This window comes from Pogoniulus pusillus, chromosome Z (genome assembly GCF_015220805.1).
Source record: "Pogoniulus pusillus isolate bPogPus1 chromosome Z, bPogPus1.pri, whole genome shotgun sequence".
Lineage (NCBI taxonomy): Eukaryota > Metazoa > Chordata > Aves > Piciformes > Lybiidae > Pogoniulus > Pogoniulus pusillus.
In genome coordinates, this window is record NC_087309.1 from 11901857 (window position 1) to 11927030 (window position 25174).

Below are 25174 nucleotides of genomic sequence, written 5' to 3' on the forward strand. Positions count from 1 at the left end.
GGTTGAGGGAGCTGGGCCTGTTTAGCCTGGAGAAGAGGAGGCTCAGGGGTGATCTTATTACTGTCTACAACTACCTGAAGGGGCATTGTAGCCAGGTGGGGGGTGGCCTCTTCTCCCAGGCAACCAGCAATAGAACAAGGGGACACAGTCTCAAGTTGTGCCAGGGTAGGTATAGGCTGGATATTAGGAAGAAGTTCTTCCCAGAGAGAGTGATTTCCCATTGGAATGGGCTGCCCAGGGAGGTGGTGGAGGCACCGTCCCTGGGGGTCTTCAAGAAAAGCCTGGCTGAGGCACTTAGTGCCATGGTCTAGTTGATTGGCTAGGGCTGGGTGATAGGTTGGACTGGATGATCTTGGAGGTCTCTTCCAACCTGGTTGATTCTATGATTCTATGATTCTAATCAACCATTTGGTTAGAGAAACAGCTGTATCCTGATTCTATTACTGCTGGTCCAGTCTAAATTTCTGAGCTGGACATAGAGCCCAATCTGTGATTTGCACCCTGCTTAGAGTGCTGTGCCAAACAAATGGAGTCGTGTGCACTATTGAAAATACAAAGTGACTATGAGCTTAGAGAAGATGTTTACACTTCTGCAAGGACTGAATTACTTCTCTTCCACAGAGAGCTTCTCTGGTGTTACTTCTTTCCTTCGCTTATCATCGTTCCCCTCTTTACATCTCATCATGCCTCTTGTACTGGAGGCTGCTTTTGGTGCCATCTCTCACACTTGCTGCCAGAGGGAAGCCTCTGTCCCTGCAATTGTGCACTCATCATGGAAAGCCAATATGTGACAGTTGTCCCATAAACCCTGCCAGCCTTTACAGGCTGTTCTGAGCTTTGCATATTGTTTTTTCCTTTTTTATTTTCCTTTTTCACTGAGGCTAGAAAAAGAAAGAAGGGCAGGACTCGGCCAATAGCATTACCCCATCTAATTTTGCACAAATGCAAGTAAAAATTGCAGAAAGTGGACTTGGATCATGCCGACCCTTCTTTTAGTGAAATGAAGGTAGGTTAAAGCCTGGATGTAAGTGGTAAAACCCAAAGCCTCAAAGCAGGTAGAACTTTGATGGGATGTGTTGTTGGGGTGAGAAGAGAATTTGCTGGTGCAGTGTGTGAGCACTTCTTCCTCCACAGGTGTTTAGTAAGAAGATACATTTGCTTTCTGTATGTTCATTTCTCTGAACAGGCTCTGAACAGGCGATGTGCTGCAGTGTTTCACTCAGGTTTTCATTTCTCCTGTTGATACTCACAACAGATAGGGATTTTTGTAATCCCTTTGGACTTGATGTTATCAGCTTTTCAAGATTTAGTTAAAACACGTAATGTTTTCAGCTTGTTAGTATGACAATGCCAATTTAAGGGTCCCTACAGAAGAGCAATCTTTACTGATTCATCACCACTAACTTGTAAAAGCATTGGGACAAGTGAAAATAAACAGACAACACTAAAAGGTTTTTACTAAGCAGTTAACTGGAATCATAGCAGCAGGTTGCCTTAAGTATAGGAAAAGTTTTTTACATCTTTGCATACTGTTGACATAATTTTCTGTATCTCTTTACCAGGAGATGAGATCCTAGAAGTTAATGGAGAGTCTCTACAAGGACTGACCCATCAGGAGGCGATTCAGAGGTTTAAGGTGATGTAGTTGGGGCAATCAACAAGGCAGGAATTAAAAATGTGTAGTTGTTTTATTTCTGAAAATCTCCACCCACAAACTGTTTACAAACCAGATAAATTTGGGGTGTATCTCAGTTGGAAAAATCTTGACAGGGATGCTTATGGGCAATTCAATAATGTAGGAGGATCAGAAAACTGGAAAAGGTTTAGCCACAAAACAGCTGTGCCTCACTGGGGCAGCCTGGAGTCCTTGAGACAGTCTGTTCTACTTATGGTGGTGGAATAGAAAATTCGAGATAGTCCCTGGCTCCTTTGCAGCAGTGTTGGAACTTCTTGGTGTCTTGATAGCCATTAAGAGGGGCTTCTAGATCTTCCCAGGCTCTAGTAGGGTGCTGGGAAGGAGTCAGATGATGTCTGACCTGATCTTGGTTCCTCTTGACATGGTGGTTTGCAGAGGTGCAGGCAGAGATCTCTTGCAGATGTGCAGAGAGCACGATGTCGGTGGCACTTCTCACCACATTGTGAGGCACTTAATGCCTTCTCCTGATAAACTTGAGGCACTTAAGTTTCCAGGTAGGTCAAGCCCAAAACATCAGGGCTAAAATGGTCTGAAGCACAAAGCAAAGCAGAACATTGTCCAAGCTGAGAGCATTGAGGCAGAGCATGTTGTGTGAGCAGAGCAGCACACACCGAGGCAGAGCAGTGAGGCAGAAGCAGCTCAACTGCTTGCAGCTTAGTTCCATTTATATTATTTGCCTGACTGCAGTGGCTGCTTTGTCCACAGAGATTCACCAATCAGAATGGCATTAGCAAAACTGACCATATTAGGTGAAAGCAGGGCTTGCTCACCCTTATTTGGGCAAGACACTCACAAATACACCTGTGGGTACCTGTTTATGACTTTGGGAGGGAACATAATGTCCCAGCCCTTCGTTTTCCTCCTGTCTTTGCTTCCCCTACCAGCAGAAGGCTGGGGCAAGCTAGGATGTGTTTTAGGCCTGTTAGCTTTCCACGACATAAGGTAACGTGGATGCAGTACAGGAGAGATTAATGCTCCTCTCTCTTCAGTGGTGTTTTGTATCCTTGGCTTTATATGTTATTGCTGCCACAAGTTACTGTGTGCAGGTGTACTGGCAAATGTTGTTGTATCATATTACCTTATTGGGGTTCTCTTACATCTCTCCAGCAACTCAAGAAAGGTGTGGTGACACTGACGGTGCGCACTCGACTGCGCAGCCCAAGCCTCACACCTTGTGTGACTCCCACCTTGCTGAGCCGCTCCAGCTCCCCTAGCTCCAGTGCTAGTGGAGGTTTGCTGGTCCCTGGCCCTGACGAGACAGACAGTTCCTCTTCTAGCCGTAAAGGACCTGGCCCGAAGGACAGGATTGTCATGGATGTAACACTCAATAAAGGTAAAGCTCCACTGAAATGGGCTTGGAGAATGAATCCCAGCTTCTTGAAGCAAGTTTTTGGTAATTGACCAGAGACTTAAATATCCAGGGCACCTACCTGTGTTCATCTGATCTTGAACCACAGGATGTACTCAGCCTGGTGAGGCCACGCCTCAAGTACTGTGTTTAGTTTTGGGTACCTCATTACAAAAGGGATGTGGAGGTGGTGCTGGAGTGAGTGCAGAGGAGGGCAGTGAAGCTGGTAAAAGGCCTGGATAATAAATATGATGAGGAGCAACTGAGAGAGCTGGGGATGGTTAGTTTGAGAAAGAGAAGACTGAGGGGAGACGTCATTGCTGTCTACAGCTACCTGAAAGGAGGCTGTGGAGAATCTGCTGCTGGTCTCTTCTCACTGGTATTTAGTAATAAAACAAGAGGGAATGGCCTTAAGCTGCCACTGGGTAGGTTTAGACTGGACATTAGGAATATTTTTTCCCAGCAAGAGTGGTCAGGCTGGAATGGGCTACCCAGGAAGGTGGCTGAGTCACTGGGCCTGGATGTGTTTGAAAGTCATTTGGATGTGGTGCTTGAGGATATGGTTTAAAGGTGAGCTTTGTGAAGCAGGGATATTGTTTTGACTTGATGATTTGGGGGGGGGTGGTTCTTTCCAACTGAATGTTTCTCTGTGATTCTGTGATGGGGGAGAAAAACATCCTCTAATGCAAGAACTTCTGAAGAGTTTCCCTATACACACCTTTCTGCTCCAGAGTGAGCAGACTCATTAGGAGTAGAAATCGGTGTTCATGCTGCCAAAAGAAGGAGGCTATGAGATAGCAGACAAAACTAGGGGGAATGGAGCGAACCTGGAGATGGGTAGGTTCAGACTGGAAGTGAGGAGGAAATTCTTCACCATGAGAGTGGTGAGAGCCTGGAATGGGTTGCCCAAGGAGGCATTTGAGGCCACATCCCTGGAGGTGTTTAAGGCCAGGCTGGATGAGGCTGTGGCCAGCCTGCCCTAGGGTAGGGTGTCCCTGCATGTGGCAGGGGGGTTGGAACTAGGTGAGCCTTGTGGTCCCTTCCAACCCCGACTGATTCTATGATTCTATGGTCTTGCTTGGCATTAGCCCGAATGGCCATGCCCTTGTTGCTAAAGGCAGCTATCGGGGAAGGCAAAGCCATGCAGAGTACCCAGATTTGCCCAGATGAGCTGTTTGGACTCCTACCTGAGGGTTGTTTTCATTGTCAACAATTGAACAAGATAATCTTAGAGCATACACTGCATGTGGCAGAACAAACAGACATATTTTAAAGGTTTAAAACATGCTGATTTTAAGGACTGGATTGAAAGTTTGGAGAGGAAACTTAAGATGTCTAACAATTGCTAAAATGCTGTTACCTGGAGGAATGCAAATGTGAGGGTGGACAGAGGTAATCACTGAACCATGGACAATACTTCACTTTTGTTCCTAGGTCTTTGCTGAGGAATGCCATGCAGATATCTAATGAAAAATGAAGAGCACAGTTGGCAGCATCTCAGCTGCTCAGCTTTTTCTGCAATAAGCTTAAGTGACATCTTTATTGAATTGCTGCCCCTACTCCTTTGTGCCTTGGACCAGACCAGACCTTGTGCAACATTTTCAGGCAGTTCCCACGGCATGCAGAAAATTTGGTGGGAGTGATGGATTTTAGGAAACAGGATCAGATATTTTCAGTCTTGATTTCCATTATTGGTCTTGGCTTCCTGACTTACTGCACCTAAGGCCAGCCCTGAAACAATGCATGAGTCTCGATCTCACATGAGATGTGGGAACACAAACACTTTTGTGTCCTGTGTGATTACAATCTGCTACTTTACTTTGTACTTTTTGTTTGTTTTTTTTTCACAGAGCCAGGGGTTGGGCTCGGCATTGGTGCCTGTTGTCTTACACTGGAAAACAGTTCTCCAGGGATATATATTCACAGCCTGGCCCCAGGATCAGTGGCCAAAATGGATGGCAGATTAAGGTTAGTTAAAGCAGAAATGTACTGGAGCAGTTTTGCCATAAAATCAGTTGAGACTTTGTATTCACCAATTGGTTGATGTGGCATCGAAGGGATTCATACTGAAGGATGAACCACAAAGTAAACATTTAAGTGAAGGCATTCCAAAGGAGTATTAAATACCCAGGAAACATTAATCCCCCTGCTGGAAGCACCACAATCATTAAAATTTGGTTGTGTTTTGGCAGATTTGGTTTGTTTAGTTTGTTTCTTTTGTGTGTACGTGTTTGGGCTTTTTTGTTGTTGTTGAGTTTTGGGTTTGGTTTGGTTTTAACTCTTTATAGAAAGAGGCAAGCCTAATAGCACCCCTTGAAAAAGAGCAGCAGTTAGAGATGCAGCCTCTTATCTTTTCATCAGAGCTGCAGCCAGAGACCCCAGACTGGGAAGAAATTTGCAGAGCTCTGCTAAAAGCCCACTCACCTGAAACTCTCTTTAAAAGTGCTGGGCAAGATTTTCTTGCATCTGGCTTTGCCCATGGCTGCAGCCCTTACTGTCTTGTTAGAATCACTGCAGACTGACTTGCCTATCTCATTTACTCTGCCATGGAGTTTGCTTGTCTTTATGTTTCCATAAGAGAGAGAAGCAGTAATTCCTAGGGTTCCCTTGTGCTTTATGCTGGATTAAGTAACAGAAAGCTATTTGATATTCCCCTCCTGGAAGCTTCATATTAAAAAAAGCAGGAGGAAATCTTTCACCTGCATCAATGGTGGTGGGTGCTGGGAGCATGGCTCAGGAGAGGAGGTTGCGCTGTAGACTCATCAGGACTGTGTGATCCACACTGAGTGTGTGCAGGTGTGAGTGCTAGTGCATAGAGGCAGAGCAAATGCCTTGCTTTCACATGCATTGCTTTCCTTCCTCACTAGAGAAAAGTGACAGAGAGCAACTAATTTTTTTTTAATAAGGGAAGAAGATAATTTTGTGATGACATCTTTGCCAAAATCCTTGAAACTTCCTGCCATATAGAAATGTCTATAGGACACAGTGATTAATGGTAACTTGCTTTCTTGTAAGCCTCTTTGGAAAAGACTACAGTGCTCTGCAACTGTATGCAACAGCTGTATCATTTCTTGGTTTAAGTGATTGATTATATCCAGGCATATTTCCAGGATTTCTAGCTTGCATCTGAGACATTGCTTCTGTTGTCCCTTTGGTGGTTCATGGCTCCATAAGCCATAACTTAAAGGATGGTTTTGATTTTTGGAAAATTTTCTTAATCAAATACTGGCTTTGCAATACCAGGAGAGGTTTGAATTCAGCTGCTCCATATCTGAGCTCACTCTCTCCATCATGTGATGTGTAAGTGGCTCCTATTTATGTGTGTGCTAATAGTCATGTAAATATAAAAGTTGAGTGGAGTAGCAGCATGACTGCACAGCCAGTGGGCCTCCCTTTGCTTTCACGAGCGTGTAGGAGAAGGAGAGGTTACTGAAGGCTGCCATGTGCAGTTGCAATCTTGTCTTTGGCGAGTGAACTCACAGTACAAACTCACTTTCATTGTCATAAGTAGCGTAACTTCAGAAAGCAGTAGTAGACTGTTGGGGAGTGTCTTTTTAAAGCAAGTGTTTTAATAACTAAGGAGAATGCTTTAATGATATCCCTTGTTGATGAGCTTTTCTTTTGAATAGTTCCAGATGTCTGAGCACCATGAGCAAGAGTTAAGAAACTGGGAAAACAAAACTAAACAATCTGTGCTTTCCTTTCAGGAGAGGTTTGGTTCTGTTGGGGTTTTTTGATGTTTTGTTTTGTATTCTCTTGGTTTTCTCTTGGGTTCTTTGTGTTTTTTTCTTACTTTTCCTTTTTTTAATGGGTTCTATATGTTAATTTTAAGTAAATACAGGCTTAATAGGCTCATTTTTTTCCCCCTGGAAACATTTCATAAAACAATTCTTAAACCATGAATTTCTTATAATTTCTTATATTAAGTAATTCAATATGATGGGAAGGAACATCCCATCTGAATGTAATTTTTTCCTCTTCTGCACTAAACAAGTATCTGACTGCAGAGCTGGAACTGAAGTTTATTTTCCCCCTGATTCAAACGCAGCCAGCTTTCTCTGTTGACTTCATAGGGTTTGTAGCACTGACAGTAAGTGCAAAAGGGATCTCTGGACCTCCTTCCCAAAGTCAACAGGACATAAAGCATTCATGTTACTGGCAGCAAGAGCAAGACTGGCTTCTTTGTGAGACAGATCATTGTTCCAGACACTTTGAAAAAGCTCAGCCCTCAGCTGAAAGCACAAATGTTTTTGTAAAAGGCAGTTGTGATTAACTGGCTCTGTGTCTCCCTGCAGTCGAGGTGACCAGATCCTGGAGGCAGATTCAGTGAGTCTGCGTCATGCAGCATTAAGTGAAGCCTACGCCATCCTGAGTGAATGTGGTCCAGGTCCAGTCAGCCTAATCATTAGTCGGCATCCTAACCCGAAGGTGAGGAGAAAATGTGCTGTTGTAGCTGGACTGTTTTCATCTGGTCCTGTAATTTGTGCCTTGCTGTTGTGAAAGCCACAAATGAAGAATATTGGATTTTTCTTTCTATGGCATGTGTTGTGCAAGAAGGATTGTAATTTCGTCTTCCAGTTTTGCAGGTTGTAGCAGTGCTGCACTGTCCCTGCTGCTTTTCATTTAGTCACCTACTGATCAAATGCAATTTTCCTGGAACTGCTTGAGTAACGTGTTTCTGTCTTTCTTGGTACTTGAACCAAGTGGCAGCACAAATAATGGCACAAATCCTTTTCTTCCTGAAGGTTATTTTGTGGTTAGTTTGTCTTTGAGTGGAATATAATTTAGGGCCAGGACTATAAATTATCAACAGATTGAACTGATCAACTATAACAAAGTAGCAAGAATGCTGTTTTTAAGAAAGTAAAATCTATCCAAAGATCAAAGTTTTCCTTCAGGAATTAACATGTGAGAATCTGGAACATAACGGCTACTGTGAAATCTGTGTAAGGGCAATTTGGAAATGAGGCTATGTTTATAAAGTGAGTATTTTCAAGGAATTTCAAGGGAAAAAAAACTGATGGTAGAAGATGAAAGCCTTTTAACCAAGCTATAGGGAATAACAACATCTTTTATTTCGCTATTTCAAAGAATTTCATAAGTGCACAAACCCTTCCTGTTTAAACAGGAATGAAACTGTAAAAATATTTGCGTTAGTGAGTGCACAGAGTTCTGACTTTTGAACGTGTGAGTACAACTGGATGCCTTAGTCAATACATATCTGGGAGAACTCAGGTTTCTTATTTTGTAATTAATTGCATATTTTCTGCTGAATCCAATATACAAACAATAGACAAACAGGAGTCTGCTGCAGAGAGTTTATTATCGTTGCTGCAAGGCCTTGTGCTGTTAAAAAGAGAGAGGCTGTGGTTGAGTTACTTAAAGGTAAGCATGGAGGGGGTAAGAATTGGGCTTATAGCCTAAAATAACAGCATTTCTAGGGAGTCTGTGTGCTGTGCTGAACCAGCACGATGGCTCAATTTGATTTCATTATTAAACCATACAGAGGTTCTGGAGAGTCTGTAAGCAGCGTGAAATAAAACTTCATGGAGTGGACTCTGCCCTCTTTCCACCGCCTTTCATATTGCTGTGGTGATGGCTTGAAAGCTGATGAGTGACCTAGCCAGGTGTCTGCTGAGATGAACTGAGTTAAGCTAATGCTTGCTATTACTCAGTAACAGAGGGAAACTATGAAGTAGCTCCTATTACAGTTTTCCGTAAGTGGTATTTGAAGCAAATCCTTTGCCAAGACATGCTAACAAAAGCTAAAAGCTGAGCTGGAGAGATGCTAAAGCACTTTTTTTCCCCTCCCAGGCAGTGTTGAACCTCTGTATCTTTGAAGGAGTGGATAAACATGAGGACCTGTGTTTACCATTATGTCACTGTTACCCTTTTTCTGACAGCACTAGGGGATGTACAGAATTGTGTGTGGTTTGGGTTTGGTTGAGTTTTTTTTGTTGTTGTTGTTCTGTTTGGTTGGTTTTGTCGTTGTTTTTAAACCACTTTTATTTCATTTTATCTGCTCTTACTAATACCCCAGCTTGCAGACTGTAGTTAGCAATTAGCTTGTCCTTCTCCACTCAATGCCTGAGGCATTGAGGATGCTTAAAATCAAAACTGGCAGAGCACTTGCAGAAGTTGGGATTTTTGGTTAGCTTTAACAAATACCGAAGTCTGCCTGGCACCTAATTTTACTTCTGGGACATCCTGTACCCAAAGTTTTGTGTAAAGGTCCTAAATGTGCTCTCAGGGCTTGGTCTGTGTCCTGTAGGAGTTCTTTGTGACCCAGGAGCCCCAGAGGCTTTTGGTTTGCTGCAAGGTCATGCTACAGGCTGAAGACAGAAAGTCATTTCTGCAAAGGCTCGTGTTGGTTTGGGCATTTATGTACTTGATGTCTGATTTTATGACACAAAAGGTCCATGGTACATTTTGTTACTGAATATGTTCACTCTAGTGTTTTCATGTACTTCCAAGAGAAATAACCACAAAATTTTCTTTCTTCATGTTATTCTGAGTGAATGTGGCATTTAAACTATGTTTAAACTGCTGTGTTTGCTTAGCAATATTTAAAATCTTCATGGTTCAGGAAGATTTGAGTTTCTAGACTCTGTTTATGCTGAATTCTAATTCATGTAAGGCAACATGCATAGAAATTACTTTTGACAGAATTAACTTACTTGCTGTTTGAAAATACACATTCCCACAGACTAGTTGTTCCTGTTGTAAATTTATATGGAGAGTTTTCCAGCAATAAAAATTAAGTGCATGGCAATAATTCAGGATACAGTTAGCAAATAGGGTAATCCAGCATTTACTCTTAAACCAGAGAAACATTAATTACCAATTGCTGACTTAGGTTTTCTTCTTCAAAGCAGGGAGGAAAGAAATTAAAAAGACAGCTAATATCTCAGGAAGTCTGTTGTTCTTCCGGTAGGTTAAGTGTAGGATATTTTCTGTTGCTGATATATGCTTGTACAACACAGTCTTTGTCTATTGTAGAGTAATATTTTCTTGTAGAGCCCTTAATTAAGTTAAAATTGTGCAGTAATGCCTTCATTTGATTTCTTGAAGTCTGCTGCAGTTTCATTTGCTTGTGTAATATGGCACTTGGACATGGTCTTTGTGAGGTCTGCAGGTTTCTTCATCCTGGTTTCTGCAGAAGAATGGCATGAAAGGAGTTTCAATCAGAGGACCAGTACGTAGGAGCTCTTAGACAGGTCTTCTTTACCTGCACCATTAGAAATACAAGCATACCTGAAATGAGTCATGTGTTTGTGCTGGTAAGTGGTCAGACTTTGTTCTTACATCTCATCTACTCAGTTTGATCTCTGTCTTCCCCTTGACTTTAGGTTTCGGAGCAGGAGATGGACGAAGCAATTGCACGTACTACCCACCGAGAGAGCAAGGATGCCAGCTCTTCTCACATCACAGGTAGCAGCATGTTCTCTCCTAATATGTACCCTTTTTAAGTTGCTGGAATGTTTAAGGACATGCTCTTGAGTTCCCCAACATCAGTACTTTGCAGGCCTTCAAAACAGCAGAACAGTTTAGGGTTTGTAATCACTCTGCCCACTGCAGACGTTTTAGCCAAAACATGCACTTCAGAGGAATGAACTCCATAGCTTGTGTTACTGCCTCTGTTTTTCTAGACTGCCATGATCTGAAAGCAGATTTGCCAAGAAGTATTTTCTTTGCCCAGTCCTCCCTTCAGAAAGAATGGGAAGCTGACTGTCCCACTAGGGAAAGGACAAGAATAAACTCCATAAAAGTGTTGTTGTGTCCATTTGAAGAAGTCCTGCATCTGAGTTGAGGCAATCCCAAGCACAAATACAGGCTGGGCAGAGGGTGGCTGGAGAGCAGCCCTGAGGAGAGGGACTTGGGGGTGCTGGTGGATGAGAAGCTCAACATGAGCCAGCAGTGTGCAGTTGCAGACCGGAGGGCCCACCAGAGCCTGAGCTGCATCAGGAGAAATGTAGCCAGCAGGGTGATAGAGGTGATTCTCCCCCTCTACTCCACTCTGGTGAGACCCCCATCCAGCTCTGGAGCCCCTATTACAACAGGGATGTGGAGATGCTGGAGCGTGTCCAGAGAAGGACCACTGGGATCATCAGAGAGCTGGAGCAGCTCTGCTATGAGGACAGACTGAAAGAGTTGGGGCTGTTCACTCTGGAGAAGAGGAGGCTCCCAGGTGACCTTCTTGTGGCCTTCCAGGATCTGAAGGGGGACTACAAAAAGCTGGGGAGGGACTTTTTAGGCTATCAGAGAGTGACAGGACCAGGGGAAATGGAGCAAAGCTGGAGGTGGGGAGAGTCAGAGTGGATGTGAGGAGGGAATTGTTGAGCATGAGAATGGTGAGAGGCTGGGTTGGGTTGCCCAGGGAGATGGTTGAGGCCCCATCCCTGGAGGCATTTAAGGCCAGGCTGGATGAGGCTGTGGGCAGCCTGATCTAGGGTAGGGTGTCCCTGCCCATGGCAGGGGGGCTGGAACTGGATGATCCTTGTGGTCCCTTCCAACCCTGACTGATTCTATGATTCTAAGTCCAGATATTGCATACTGAACTATTTGTTTTAATTCTTATTGTAATCTTTGGGATCATATAAAATTGTGTGTTCTGGCACTTGTTTGATGTTTTCAAACTCTAGACTTAGCACTTACTAAAATCACACAGATGAAAGCAAACTCTTGGCAATGGCAGAATGACTAGTAAGGTGATTTTTAGAATGAAATGTTAGATTTGTAGTAATCTTCTTTATATTTGTGTCAGCTAAGACATTTTTTGAAGTAGACCTTGCCAATGGCTGCTAATTTGTCTTTTGAGGCTGCACTTGGTCAGGAGCATGCTTCAGCAGGTGGAGCAACCATTTCCTGCTTGTGTGTTGTTTATAGGCATTGAGGGCATTGAGTTCATGGGCATTGAGGGCATTGAGTGTACCATCAGCAAGTTCCTGTTATGAAATGGGGGAGTTACTGTCATCCAATGATATCTGGACAGGCTGATAGCTCGGTGAAGGCAAATCTTCATGAAGCTCAATAAGAACAAGTGCATGGTCCTGCATCTAGGGAGGAATAACAACAGGCAATAGTACAGGTTCAGGGCTGCCCTACTGGAAAGCAGGTCGGTGGAGAAAGACCTTGGAGTGCTGGTGTTCAGCAAGTTCTGCATGGGCCAGCAATGTGCCTTTGTGGCCAAGACTGCCGATGGCATCCAGGGGTGCATCAGGAAAAGTGTGGCCAGCAGGTCTAGGGAGGTTCTTCTCCCCCTCTACTCTGCCCTGGTGAGACCACACCTGGAATGCTGTGTCCAGTTTGGGGCTCCCCAGTTCAAGAGAGACAGGAACCTGCTGGAAGGAGTCCAGAGTAGAGTCATAAACATGACTGGGGGACTTGAGCATCTGCCTTATGAAGGGAGACAGAGAATCCTGAGGCTGTTTAGTCTGGAGAAGAGAAGTCTGAGAGGAGATCTGATCAATGTACACAAATATCTGAGGGGTGGATGTCAAGTGGCTGGATTCTATGATTCTTTTTGCTGGTCAGCAGTAATAAGCCAAGGAGCAACAGCTACAAACTGGAACATAAAAGGTTTCAGCTCAACACGAAAAGAAACTTCTTTACAGTGAGGGTGACAGAGCACTGGAACAGGCTGCCCAGAGGGGCTGTGGACTCTCCTTCTCTGGAGACTTTCGAAACCCAACTGGATGCATTCCTGTATGAACAACCCTAGGAGACCCTGTCTTGGCAGGGAGGTTGGGCTCTGGAGCTCCCTTCCAACCTGTAAAGTTTTGTGAATCTTTGGTAGCTCTGTCCTGGGCCTGACTGGCACCATGTTTGTGTTGTAAATGGAGAGCTTGTGAAATGTTAAATGAATCTTACTATAGGAAAGAAATATGTATGGTCAGCAGGATTAAATAGAGCTCTCAGCTCCAAAGGTGAATGAGGAATGCGGATATATGGACCACAACTTGTAATTTTCAGCACCTAACTCATCTGTGTCTCAACAGGAGCCATGCAAAAAAGTCCATCTCCTAGTGTGAAGGCCAAGCAAGGAGAGACCTCATCTCCCCTCAGCTGGACCATGAAGCGATTCCTGGAGCCAGCAAGCCGGGTAAAAAGATCAGATGTGATAAAAAACGTGTCTTCTTTAAATTCTTCTTTTACTGAAGCTTTTCTTTGGTGAAAGAGTTCACAACCAAACCTTTATGCTGCTTCCCTGTCTCGTGGGCTCCATAAGAGGATTAATTTCTTATGTCACAGGTTTTAATCATGACAGCAGCAAGCTTCTTTTTGCCTGTGTGGCTGTAACCTTTGGGAGTGATGTGCAGAGCATGGTTGAGAAAGCTGTGGTCTCCCACCTCCTGCCACCTCAAAGACACCCCTGCTCTATGGGACTCTGAGATGAAGTTAAGCGGGAGATATCTGAGCCTGTGAGCAGAAGGCTGAGTGCTTGGTCTCTCTCTGTAGCCATTGTGGTGGAAGAATCTCTGGTTTTCCTGGGAAAGATGTACAAACCCTTTCCTTTTCTCAGCAAGGAAGGTGCACAAAGGGAATGAGTGGTTTCATCCCTTGTTTCTGTGAACCACATCCAGGTAGTGGTGGAAGTCTGAATCCTTTTTTGGTTATTACACTGGCTAAAAATACATTGATGTGCAGCATTTCAGCCATCCAAGGTTGACAGTTTGAGTATACAGGCAAGTGCTCTATTTTGAAAACTGGTTTTAAACTTGGTTTATTGACATGGCAACATGAGTGGAGTTTGTGTTGCTTGCATGCAGGCAGGGGCTTTAAGCAGCAACGGTGGCCTGTCACCAGACTCACTTCTTTTCAGCAGGGATCTGTCAGCTCTGAGGCAGAGCTTTCCCAGTACTTCTCACACGATGGTACGAGCCAGCTCCCGTTTTCTGACGCTGTAACCAGCTCCTGTGATGAAGAGCAGCTCCGTCAGAAGAACAGAAATGCTTTTTTGGATGATGGCTCTCTTTTTCCTGGCAACCTGAGTAAGTGACAGAAACGTGTCTGGTCTTTTGGCTAACGCAGGGTGGAGTCCCTGAGCACTGGTTTGTGCTACAGGAGAGCTACCCGGATTCCTGTGCTGCTAACAAGTGATGGGCAGCACAGTGTAAGCCGAGGCTAATAATATGAAATGCTGGGAAGTGAGGGGACTTACAACAATGCACATAAATGCTCTTTTACTTGGTGTTTTGTCCCAGTTGCTGCTCTGATTATGTGACAGTGACTCTATTTGATTGGCTTGGCCAAAACTAGATTGACATGTTTGTTTGTTTGTTTTTCAAATGTCTGGGGAGCATCTGATGGATTACATTTAAACAGAAGTGTTGTGGCTATTTCAAGTGTGCTATTTCAAAACGTCACACATCATGGTCTAGAAATAATCTGATGTTCGATTTGATGTCAGATATTTTACAGTCACAGAATCAGACAGGGTTGGAAGGGACCGCAAGGATCATCCAGTTCCAACCCCTCTGCCACATGCAGGGACACCCTACCCTAGATCAGGCTGCCCACAACCTCATCCAGCCTGGCCTTAAATGTTTTCCTCCAGGGGTGAGGCCTCAACCACCTCCCTGGGCAACCCATTCCAGCCTCTCACCGCTCTCATGCTCAACAACTTCCTCCTTACATCCACTCTGAATCTCCCCACCTCCAGCTTCGCTCCATTCCCCCTAGTCCTGTCACTCCCTGACAGCCTAAAAAGTCCCTCCCCAGCTTTTTGTAGTCTCCCTTCAGATCCTGGAAGGCCACGAGAAGGTCACCTCAGAGCTTCGTCTTCTCCAGAGTGAACAGCCCCAACTCTTTCAGTCTGTCCTCATAGCAGAGGTGCTCCAGCCCTGATCATCCTCGTGGCCCTTCTCTGGACACACTCCAGCATCTCCACATCCTTCTTGTAATGAGGCCTCCAGAACTGGATGCAGTACTCCAGGTGCGGTCTGACCAGAGCGGAGTAGAGGGGGAGAATCACCTCCCTCACCCTGCTGGCCACACTTCTGATGCAGCCCAGGATCCGGCTGGCTTTCTGGGCTGCAGGTGCACACTGCTGGCTCACGTTGAGCTTCTCGTCCACCAGCACCCCCAAGTCCCTCTCCTCAGGGCTGCTCTCCAGCCACTCACTGCCCAGTCTGTATCTGTGACCTTGCACTTGGTCTTGTTGAACCTCATGAGGTTGGCTTGTGCCCACCTCTGCAGCCTGTCCAGGTCCCTCTGGATGGATCCCTGCCCTCCAGCATGTCTGCTGCACCACACAGCTTGGTGGCATCAGCAAACTTGCTGAGGCTGCACTCAGTGCCTCTGTCCATGTCACCGACAAAGGTGTTGAACAAGACTGGTCTCAGGACTGATACCTGAGGGACTCTACTTGTCACTGGCCTCCACTTGGACATGGATGCATTGACAGCCACTCTCTGGTTGTGGCCATCAAGCCAGTTCTTTATCCATCTAGTGGCCCACCCATCAAACCCATGTGTCACCAGCTTGGAGACCAGAGTGTGTTGTGGGACAGTGTCAAAGGCCTTGCTCAGGTCCAGTATATGCGTATATGTCTTTCTCCCCGATAGTAATAGACTGAAAGAATCTTGCATTGCCTTCCTGACATGCATCTGATCTCCAATTCAAAGAATATTAACATTTGTTCTCTCTTTCCTGTGCTTCTTGAGTACTGCCTTGGTCTATATTTTATTTTGCTCTAGAAATTCAGTATTTAGAGCTTAAAAGCATTTTTACATTATAAAACACCCACAATGTAAAATAGAACAGAACAAAACAAGGGATTTTTTGGTTTATTGGTCTTTAATTTGAAACTGGTTGTTGTGTGGTTTGTGTTTTAGTTCAGGAAAGCATTTTTCATTTTCTGTAAGTTTATGCAGGTGGTCCTGGGCATAGATTTGAGCATAATGTGAAAGAAATTACGTGTAAAGCACATATATGAATTTGCATCCCTTTCTTCTCTGGGTCATAGTCTGAAATAAGTGGAAAATAGAAACAGATGTGCTGTGAACTGATTTCAGGAACTGCCTATAAATTGCAGAGCTCTCTGCTGTTCCTCTTGCTGTTGTTTACTGTAGTTAGAGGGAGGACACAAACAAAATGCTTTTCGCAGTGTAAGGAGAGATGAAGCTTCCCCTGCAAACAGAGCTTCATGTACTCTACTGCAGTCAGATACACAGTGTTAAAAACTGCCTATAAATGCAAATAATGATAACTTTTTTGTTTGGTTGGTTTTGTTTTAATAGCTGCTAGAGAAGCAGGGGTGGCAAAAGCAAATGGCCTGGCTTCTTCAGCTAGTGGGAGATCGTCCAGCCTTCACAACAAGCATGTGGAGTCTGTCCGACCTGGCATCCTCAGCGACAGCCCCAAATCTAGCCGCAGCCCCTTTCATCGACAGAGAAGGGTTGTTTTCTATGATGGTGATGTTAGTGATGATGATGAGAATTCTCACTTGCAAAGAAGCCTCAGCGCCAAGAGCCAGGAGGATGCTGGCATTGTCGTTACAACCTCGTCTGTAGAAATTGACGATGAGAGCCAGGACAGTGAGTCGCCTAGATACAGTGGCACAGAGACATCTTCCCCTGTCTTCAGCAACAGTGTGGAGTCAGCAGACAGCACGCTGGAGCAAATTGACTCTCCTTTCTTCCCCATCATAGCATTTGATTACTCAAGTGTGCCCGAAGTTCGTCTTGGCAGCCTGAGTTTGAAGGAGCTCCGAGAAGCACAACTCGAATCCAAGAGGTCACCAAAACTTGAGCACAGAGCAGTCACAAGAGTGAAAAGCATGATGAGCACTGAGTGCCGAAGTCTTCAGAAGCAGAGGGCAGAAGAGCATGGCTCTTACAACAAGCCTATTGCGAGAACACTTCCTCACAGCAAGAAGTGTGAACCGCTTGATGGGACCGGGCAGGGCCAGGGTGAAACAGTCACTCTGGTTCGCAATGAGCACGAGTCATTTGGCCTGGATTTGGAAATACAGGCCATGCCCTTAAAGGTTGTTGTCACAGGGCTGCGGCCAGGTGGAGCAGCAGAAATGGTAACTAACTTTTTTTAACGTGGGTTGCCAAGCTGTCATTTGCTTTCACTCTGCAGGGATTCTCTTACTATCGTTGTTATTATTATTCTTAAACAAGTAATCTGTTGAGAGTAAGTGCAAAGGAGATGTTTGTCTCAGCTGGGCAAGATGTCTCATCCCATATTGCTCTGAAGCTGCTGTTGAATTAAATGTTTCTGATTCAGAGGCATGCTCTGGACAGCTCAAAACTTAAGAAAGTCTAAAAGGCAGATCTGCAGAACTAGATTCATTCCTACTAAGGGGCCTGGAACACAGCCCTATGAGGAGAGGCTGAGAGAGATGGGGTTGTTTAGCCTGGAGAAGAGGAGGCTCAGGGGGGACCTCACTGCTGTCTACAACTACCTGAAGGGAGGATGTAGCCTGGTGGGGGTTGGTCTCAAGATGTGCCGGGAGAGGTACAGGCTGGATGTTAGGAGGAAGTTGTTGGCAGAGAGAGTGATTAGCATTGGAATGGGCTGCCCAGGGAGGTGGTGGAGTCACTGTCCCTGGAGGTGCCCTCAGAAGACTGGATAGTCAGGTTGATTGGCTAGGGCTGGGTGCTAGGTTGGACTGTCTGATCTTGGAGGTCTCTTCCAACCTGGTTGATTCTATGATTCTATACTTACAGTCACAGTTTTGAGGGAATGCTTATCCTCTTTTTAGCAGAAGAAAGGATAAAATATGTAAATCCTGATGGTAAAACTGTTTACATGCTCTATCATTTTATATGTGTACCACAAATCTGATACCAGGAGGCCTTAGATGCTGTCCAGGTTTGCCAGGTGCCACAGTAGTACCAGTAACACATTGCTCTTCTGCATCTCCTATGTGCACATACTAGTGTGGATAATTGCTTCATGCTAGATGTGGAACTGCTGACATAGACACAAAAGTGCAGAAAGAGTAAGGAAGGAGCACAATTCTGGGTGTAGCATTTTTAATTCAGTTAGGGGCTACTAGGGTAAGAGGTGTGTTGCACTTGCTCAAACTGATCTGTGAGAGATGGGGATTTGAGTTCTTTGCCTGCCTTTTTCTCTGATCTGCTGTGCAGTGTTTAGAAACATATTTAGGCTTTTACATTAGGAGCTGAGTCCCATTCCAATTTAGCTGTTCGTGGGAGTCTCATTAGTCCAGTGGATGGTTGTGACCAAGAATGTAATGCATACATGAAGTGCAGACATGATAGGCAGCATTCCAGTCTAGGGATGATTTGTCCTAATTAATTTAAATGGAGAGGGCTGTGTCTTCCACCCTGACAGTGATCTCTCAGAGAAACCAGCAGCTCTTCTGCCTTCCTGTTTGACACTGATCATTAATTCCTCTATTGGCAAAAGCACAGTATGATGTTTCTTTACCTGTTTGCAAACTGACAGCAGTGGTACCTGTACTCTGCCACGATGCTAAATAGGAAATGTTGCTCTGCAATCTTTGCCCTTGTGGCAGGGTTTCTGGTATGTATTTATAATTTCCTTGAATCTGTCATTGCATCAGGGATCAATGGGCAAGATGGCTGTAGGAGATGAGATTACCACCATCAACAGTATTCCAGTCAGTAAGATGACGTATGAGGAAATCTGCTTGCTTATGCAGTGTCTCCCCACATCTGTCACCCTGGAGATCCAGAAAGCAGCACCAGGTGAGAGAGTAGTTTTTCTTTCATAACATTTATCTTGAGTTCCCTTGGATCAGCTCAGTCTGCTGCTGTCCCAGCTTCTCACATCGATTCAGAGGGAGAAGCAGGATGCATTTTGAGAATCAGGCTACATTCAGAGACAAAACCAGGATATTGTCTGCATCAGTGAGCCAGGCAAAGCACATCATTACCAATCAGGCTTCAGGGTCCTCCCTAGCCTATGATGAGGGCAGCAAACTTGCTCCTGTGTGAAGCACTCAACGGTCATACTTAGAGTGTGTCCCTCCTGCCAACATTTGCAGAATTCCAAGTCATTTCATGCATACTTGGAGCTAACTTGGCAGTGACCTGTCCTGTCAACGCATTTTACTGCTCTGCCTTTACTGCTTTACCTATTTGTAAGCACATCTGTCTGTCTTTAATTTTAACTAACGTTTTTTATGAGTGGGCAACGAGGTAATAAAAGGTTCTTTTATTTCTTTCTTTCCTTCCCTTTCATGTGTCAGAATTCTCTAATGTGCAGAAAGATGAAAGGGAAAACCCAAGAAAACAAAAATCTTATCAAAATGTTTATTTGCTTTTTTCTTCTAAAGATTTTTCTAGCCTGAATTGAAATGTTTGATACCTCCTTAGTTTCTGCTCAGGGGCGATTTATGCTGCTACAGCAATATATTCATCCCCACAGACTGTACAAATTACGTGGGGTGGAAATGAGTGTTTTGAAATTCAAGAAGAACATAGTATTTTGCTTCATTCTAGCGTGTGATCTTCTTTATGTGCTTACTAATACCTGGGAGCCTAAAGTGCTTCCAGATGCTTCAGTGCTAGTTGTTGTTTAAGGAATTCCTGGCTTATTAAGAGTCCTGTCCTTGTTCCCTTAGATTGCTGTGGCTTTTGCAAGCTGGTAGCACTGAGGTAGAGGCACACTGGCTCTCCTTTATCAGGCAGCTCTTCTGCTTTATGCTTCACCTCGCCCTGTGCCACTGGCAGTCAAGAGGATCTCTTCAGTGTGTGATTCAGCGTGCTGAAGCACGGCAGTACTTCTCCTCCTAACCTAGTTGTTTCAAATGGCCCTTCTGAGATGTCTTCCGCTTTACTGACTGTAGGAGGACTTCTTAAGATGGCTACCTGTGTGGATAATCCTGCAGGCTTGTGCAGGGATTAGAAAGATGTGCTGGCACATTTGAATGTGCAGGAGAGGATGCTGATTCTGTGAGTGCACCTCTCCTTCTCCGTGTACCTTTTGAGCGTCATCTGTAGTTGGTGGCCTCTGGAATACAGCTTGGACTAGGACAACTATCCCAGAAACAGTGTGAAAAAGTGCTTAGGGTGACGTGCTGAAACTCCCAAGAGCTGGAGAACAGTGTGAATGGGAATGTGTCATAGTGCATCAGTGACAGGGAGCCCAGTGTGTTGCCCAGGAGTGGGTTAAACGTGTATTGGAAGCAAGGAAAGGTCTCTGCCAGCAATCCTGTAGAGCCCATATGCGTAATGTGTGTATAAAATCACCCATGCATGTCACATTAAGCACCTGCAGAAGTGCCATAGGGATCAGAGTCAAGTTGTTTATACACAGTTTGTCACTGTGTTATCCGTTCACCTTTGCTTGCTACACCAGGGTTTTGCATACTCTCTGCAAACTCTTGGAGACATCTTCGATGAAATAGGTAATGAGAGGCAGTGCAGCTCAGCCTGATTTACTGCACACTGACTCTTTAGTAGTTGGCTGCTTGACTGCTGCGATTCCCAAGATGAGAATTAAACAAATCTTGCCTATTCACTTTGGATAAGTGGATTGCTCCATCCTGTGTGCTACTCAAATATGATCGATTTCAGTTGTGGTAAATATCATTACAGAAGAGGAAGAGTGCAGAGCAAAAGGAAAATAACGTGTCTGACTGGTGGGTGTCTGTTTTTGCAGTAAAGCCTGATGTTCTGTATATCACTTCCTATATCTGACAATATTATGCCTTCTTTTTACATCTGTTTTTATGGTGATGCAGCTGTCAGCAGATTTACAAACCTCATCCTGTCTCCAGGGGTAGACAGTCAAAACCAGGCCGATGCCAACAGTATCCTCGCAACCGATGAAGAACCGAGTCCTGAGAAGAGAGAAGGAGCGGGTCCGCAGAGTGCTGGTGGTGCCTGCGCGGTGGAGAGAGCAACACTGCCACCTGATGCCACAAGCAGAGACGTGCGAAGAGGTACCACGAAAAGCAGCCGTGCCGGGGACTGCGCCGCCATCCCGGTCACTGATATCGACGACTTGCTCAGCCAGATGGGTGCTCCTGAGAGCAGGGCTCCGCGCACCCCATCGCGAGCAGAAAGCCCCCTCCGAGATGAATACACCACCATGTGCTGCTGCGGGACTGACGAAGGCTGCCCTGGATCTGAGCCACGGCCAGCCAAGGAGGAGCCGACGGAAAAAACTGTGAGTTGTGGACCTAATGCACAAGGAGTTTTGAGGCTGTCTGTGTTGGACTCCATTAACACGGGCAAGCTTTTTACTGTGAATAAAAACTCTTTAAATAACTATTCTCGGAATTTCAGCAGCTTAAATGAGGATGAGTTGCCTGCCTCAGACTGTCTGGAAGGTAAAAAAAGCGACCAGTTTCCAAAGTCGATGTATGGTGCTGCAGAAGATTCTCACTCAGATGCAGAGTCTGTGACAGAAACCCTTGATAATGCTAATGAGGCGTTGCTTGGGCCATGCACTTCTGCAAATGCCCTTTCAGCCTGTGCTGTAACAGAATCAGATGAGGAGCAAATTGAGATTTGTTGTGTGAACGATGAGCCACAAAAGCCCACACAGGAGCAGCATCTCACACCTGCCACAAGCTCATCCTCTCTGTCCAAGCTGCGCTCTTACAGTGGCAAAGTTTTGCAAACTGAAGGCTGTGCAATGTATGGGTCCCTGGAGACAAGCATCAACAAACTAGGTTTGGAAGATTACGGGCGTGCCTCTCCATGTCCCTCACAGTGCTCAGATGTGTCCTCTGCACCCTTGTGTACTCCATCCTCGGTTTTCCTGCCAGAGAAAGACATCCTGAAGAATTCAGTCAGTACCCCTGAAGTTTACTCTTTCTGTAACAATGGTGCCTTAAGTACAGAAGAACGAGTGGGATTGGGGAACAGTAATGGACACACAAAATGCTGTGAATCCAGTGAAGAGGAAGGGTCTCTGCACTGCAAAAAGATAAGCTTTTTCTCTGCTAGAAATGGCAATGGCTTGGAGAGCAACTTGCTTGGGAAAGAAGGATGTCATGATGAGCAGACATCCAAATCTGAAAGTGAAGCAGTTGTTGATGACTGTAATCATGCTGTTAGCTACTGCTTAGTGAAGAAAGAAAACAACAGTTTGTCAAGCTGCTGTAAAACAGACAGCAATAATGTGAATGCATCATCATCATCAAGAGCAATATCACTCAGGTCTCCCTTTCCTACTAGATCTAAAGATCCAAAGGCTAATTCAAGTCATGACTTGCCAGGGAAAAATGAGAAAAATAACTCTGTAACTTCAGGAAGGACTTCAAATGGAAAAGTCCAAAGCTCAGGCACAAATCACTGCAAAGGAGCTGCCGTACCGCACAGTCCATCCTCACAGAAGAAATCCTGCCAGGAGTCTAAGGGAATGGCACAAAAGAGTATAATGGACACCCTTTTAAATAATCAGAAATCCAAAGTAGGACCAAAGCTAAAAGGGTTCACCATCAAAAGCAAGGCAAAGTCAAATTCAGACTCTTCTGGCACTATCCCTACAAAAGTCAGTGGGGCTGATCAGAAAAGGGCTTTTGTTTCTCCACAGCTGTCCCCCAAACTTCTGGGAAAGAAAACGCCGTTGTCCCGTAATTCACCTACAAATCCAGAACCTGGCAAGAACTTTTCAGCAGCCTCAAGGACTCCAAAGTCAGAGCTGGAAGATAAAACATCTTTGACAGTTTCTGAAGACTCAATTCTGCCTCTCTTAAATGGCACCAGCAGCCCAACAGCAAGTGATGAAATGAAATGTGGTTGTGGGGAGCTAACAGATCTGCAGGAGGCATGGGGAAAGGCCAAAGAAAAGCAAGTTTCCATGCAGCCTGTGGTGTGTCCAGGTAAGAGTGCTAAGGTGGATGACTGCAGAGCTAGAGATGGTCAGTCCCAAGTCACTTCATCTCCACATGGGCTACCAAAAGTTGAATATATGAAGGGGCGGATTGAGAACCCTGGAACAGGCCTGGATGCAGTCAAGAGCATCTATACTGCAGATGACAGTCAGCAATTAGATCTGCACAGCATAGGACCATCTGCTGGAGGCTCTTCTTCATTGAGGTCCCCCTTGGTTCAGCAGGATCAGCTGGAAGGGCAGGAGATCCAACGCACTTTCATTGAGGTAAAGCTTTCCTCCTCATCATCCTCTTCCTCCGCTTCTTCCTCACCAGCATCATTTTTGCAGCTGCCATTGCTCGAGAAAACAGAAGAGGTGAGCACAGAAGTGCCTCAGATGGCCGAGGAGATGGGGACCGTGCAGTGTTTTTCAAAGCCAAATGCTCCTGGAGACAGAAATCTCTGTGGCTTGTCAAAACCTGTGACGAGGACTTACTCAATGCCAGCACAGTTAGCAGGTCACGTGAGGGAGGGCTGCCACATTGCGGAGGTTCATCCTGTGCGAGGTCCCCAGAGCCATGCTGCAGAGGAGAGATACCCCCAAGCAGTGACAGGGGTGTTGAAGATGGTCCATCTGAATCTGCCAAATGGCCAGAGTGGGAAGGAGCAGACATACACCTCCAAAAGCACACACAAAGTCCATGACAACACCTCCTCATCCCATGATGTTAGCTGCCCTGCCACCAATAAACTGAGGAGCTTCAGGAGGAATTATTACTACTATGAGCTGAACTGGCCGCATGAACCTACCTCATCCTTCTCTGTCAAGCAGAGGATAAAATCCTTTGAAAACTTAGCCAATTTTGACCGTCCCATCGTGAAGGCCATCGATATACATTCAGCTGCGAGGTCCCCCCTTGCCAGGAGGTCGTGTGGTGGAATGCCTTCTGCAGCCAGCCCCACCGAGACGCCACGGGCTTTGCGGCGGAGCCTGAGTTCCTATGGTGGCAGCTCGAGCCCAGCCAGTGCCGTGGCCAAGTCTCTCATCAGCACAGAGCCCAAGCGTGTGGCAGAGGACCGCAGAGGGGAGGGAAAGCCCCAGAGGAGCGAGGAGGGCAGCACTGGGGCAGATGCGCCTGCCTTTCCCCCCTCAGCCTCGCAGGCACGCCGCAGCCGGGGCCTGGGGCGTCCACTGCTGTCCCGCTCCCGGCTGCGGGAGCTGAGAGCCCTCAGCATGCCCGACCTGGACAAGTTATGTGGAGAGGGCTTCTCGGGACCACTGCAGCCCACGTGTTTCAAGACAGAACTGGAAATCACACCTCGCAGAACCCTCGACATGCCCACCCAGAGAGACACAGCCCTGCCAACCCGCTGCAACCCTGCTGAGGCGAGTGGGATGGCAGTGGGCAACAGCAGCCCTCGGAACAGTGGCTCAGGGACACCAGTGTCTGCCTCAGATGACGATGTGCCCCATGGCAGCTCTCCAGATGGGGAGTGCTCAGGAAACAGCTGGTCCATCAGGTTGGTGTTGGTTTGCTGCCACTGTCTTATTTTAAACTCCACAGTCCTCTCAGACTTTCTCCACTGCCCCATGTCCACCTCAAAGTGTATTTCAGCCTCAGCTCCCGTTCCCCTTGTGATCTAGAGTGCCATTCTTCACAGTCTTGATCACTCAGAGCTGCCATGCTGCTGTCTGGAGGCAGCCACGGGGTGAGACATTTCATCCTGGCAGGGCCAGACACCTCTCTGTCCTCTCCAGATGGTTTGGGTCAGCTTTTGGCCATATTAACAGCACAGCGGCCGCTGCCAGCACAGCCTGCAATGACAAATGAGCTTGTCCTGCCAGAAGCAATCTTCAGATGTGGCTGTTTCCATGGTTCTTTTCAATGTCTGATGCTAAAACTATTGGAGAAGGCAGGGGGAAACAGAATGGGGGCTGATTTTCAGGCTAATTTTTAAGTTGCTTTCTCTGTCCTTTCCCATTCTCCCAACATGCACCATTTCTTACCTGTTTTCAAGGTTTGTACTTGTTAATGAGATGATCCTTCATCATGAAGGATCCACCCTCATGAAACCTACATTGCATACTTAATGCAGAAATCTAAAGCTGTTCTTTTTATGTTTTTCTGTTCATTTTAGCTTGGATCAGCTTCTCATCTCAAGCCTGGACCAGCAAAAACTGCAGTCTGTTTTGTCAGCAGTAGTACCAAAATGTGATGTTGATGCTATGCTGCAAGAAGTCAAAGCACAAGTAAAGGTGAAAACTCATAAGATGAAACTAGATTATCAGTGACATTTGCAAGGGTTTTCTTAGTGGCAGTTAAACAGTTGATGGCAGTTTTACTACTGCTCTTTTTTGAA

The 25174-nt window shown here is 45.6% G+C and overlaps 1 protein-coding gene across 4 annotated transcripts in view; it reads left to right on the forward strand.

The window, feature by feature from the left end:
* Positions 1-25174, forward strand: part of PDZD2 (PDZ domain containing 2) — a 180084-nt gene that overhangs the window by 137395 nt on the left and 17515 nt on the right. For 3 of the 4 annotated variants that reach the window (XM_064176630.1, XM_064176629.1, XM_064176632.1), the window contains 11 exons: positions 1563-1636; positions 2804-3029; positions 4895-5012; positions 7340-7472; positions 10394-10475; positions 13043-13146; positions 13867-14035; positions 16286-17076; positions 18586-18730; positions 20731-24334; positions 24953-25070. In XM_064176630.1, coding sequence (XP_064032700.1) covers positions 1563-1636; positions 2804-3029; positions 4895-5012; positions 7340-7472; positions 10394-10475; positions 13043-13146; positions 13867-14035; positions 16286-17076; positions 18586-18730; positions 20731-24334; positions 24953-25070 — 5564 coding nt within the window. The remainder of the gene's footprint in view (positions 1-1562; positions 1637-2803; positions 3030-4894; positions 5013-7339; positions 7473-10393; positions 10476-13042; positions 13147-13866; positions 14036-16285; positions 17077-18585; positions 18731-20730; positions 24335-24952; positions 25071-25174) is intronic. The other variant, XM_064176628.1, reaches the window with a different exon arrangement.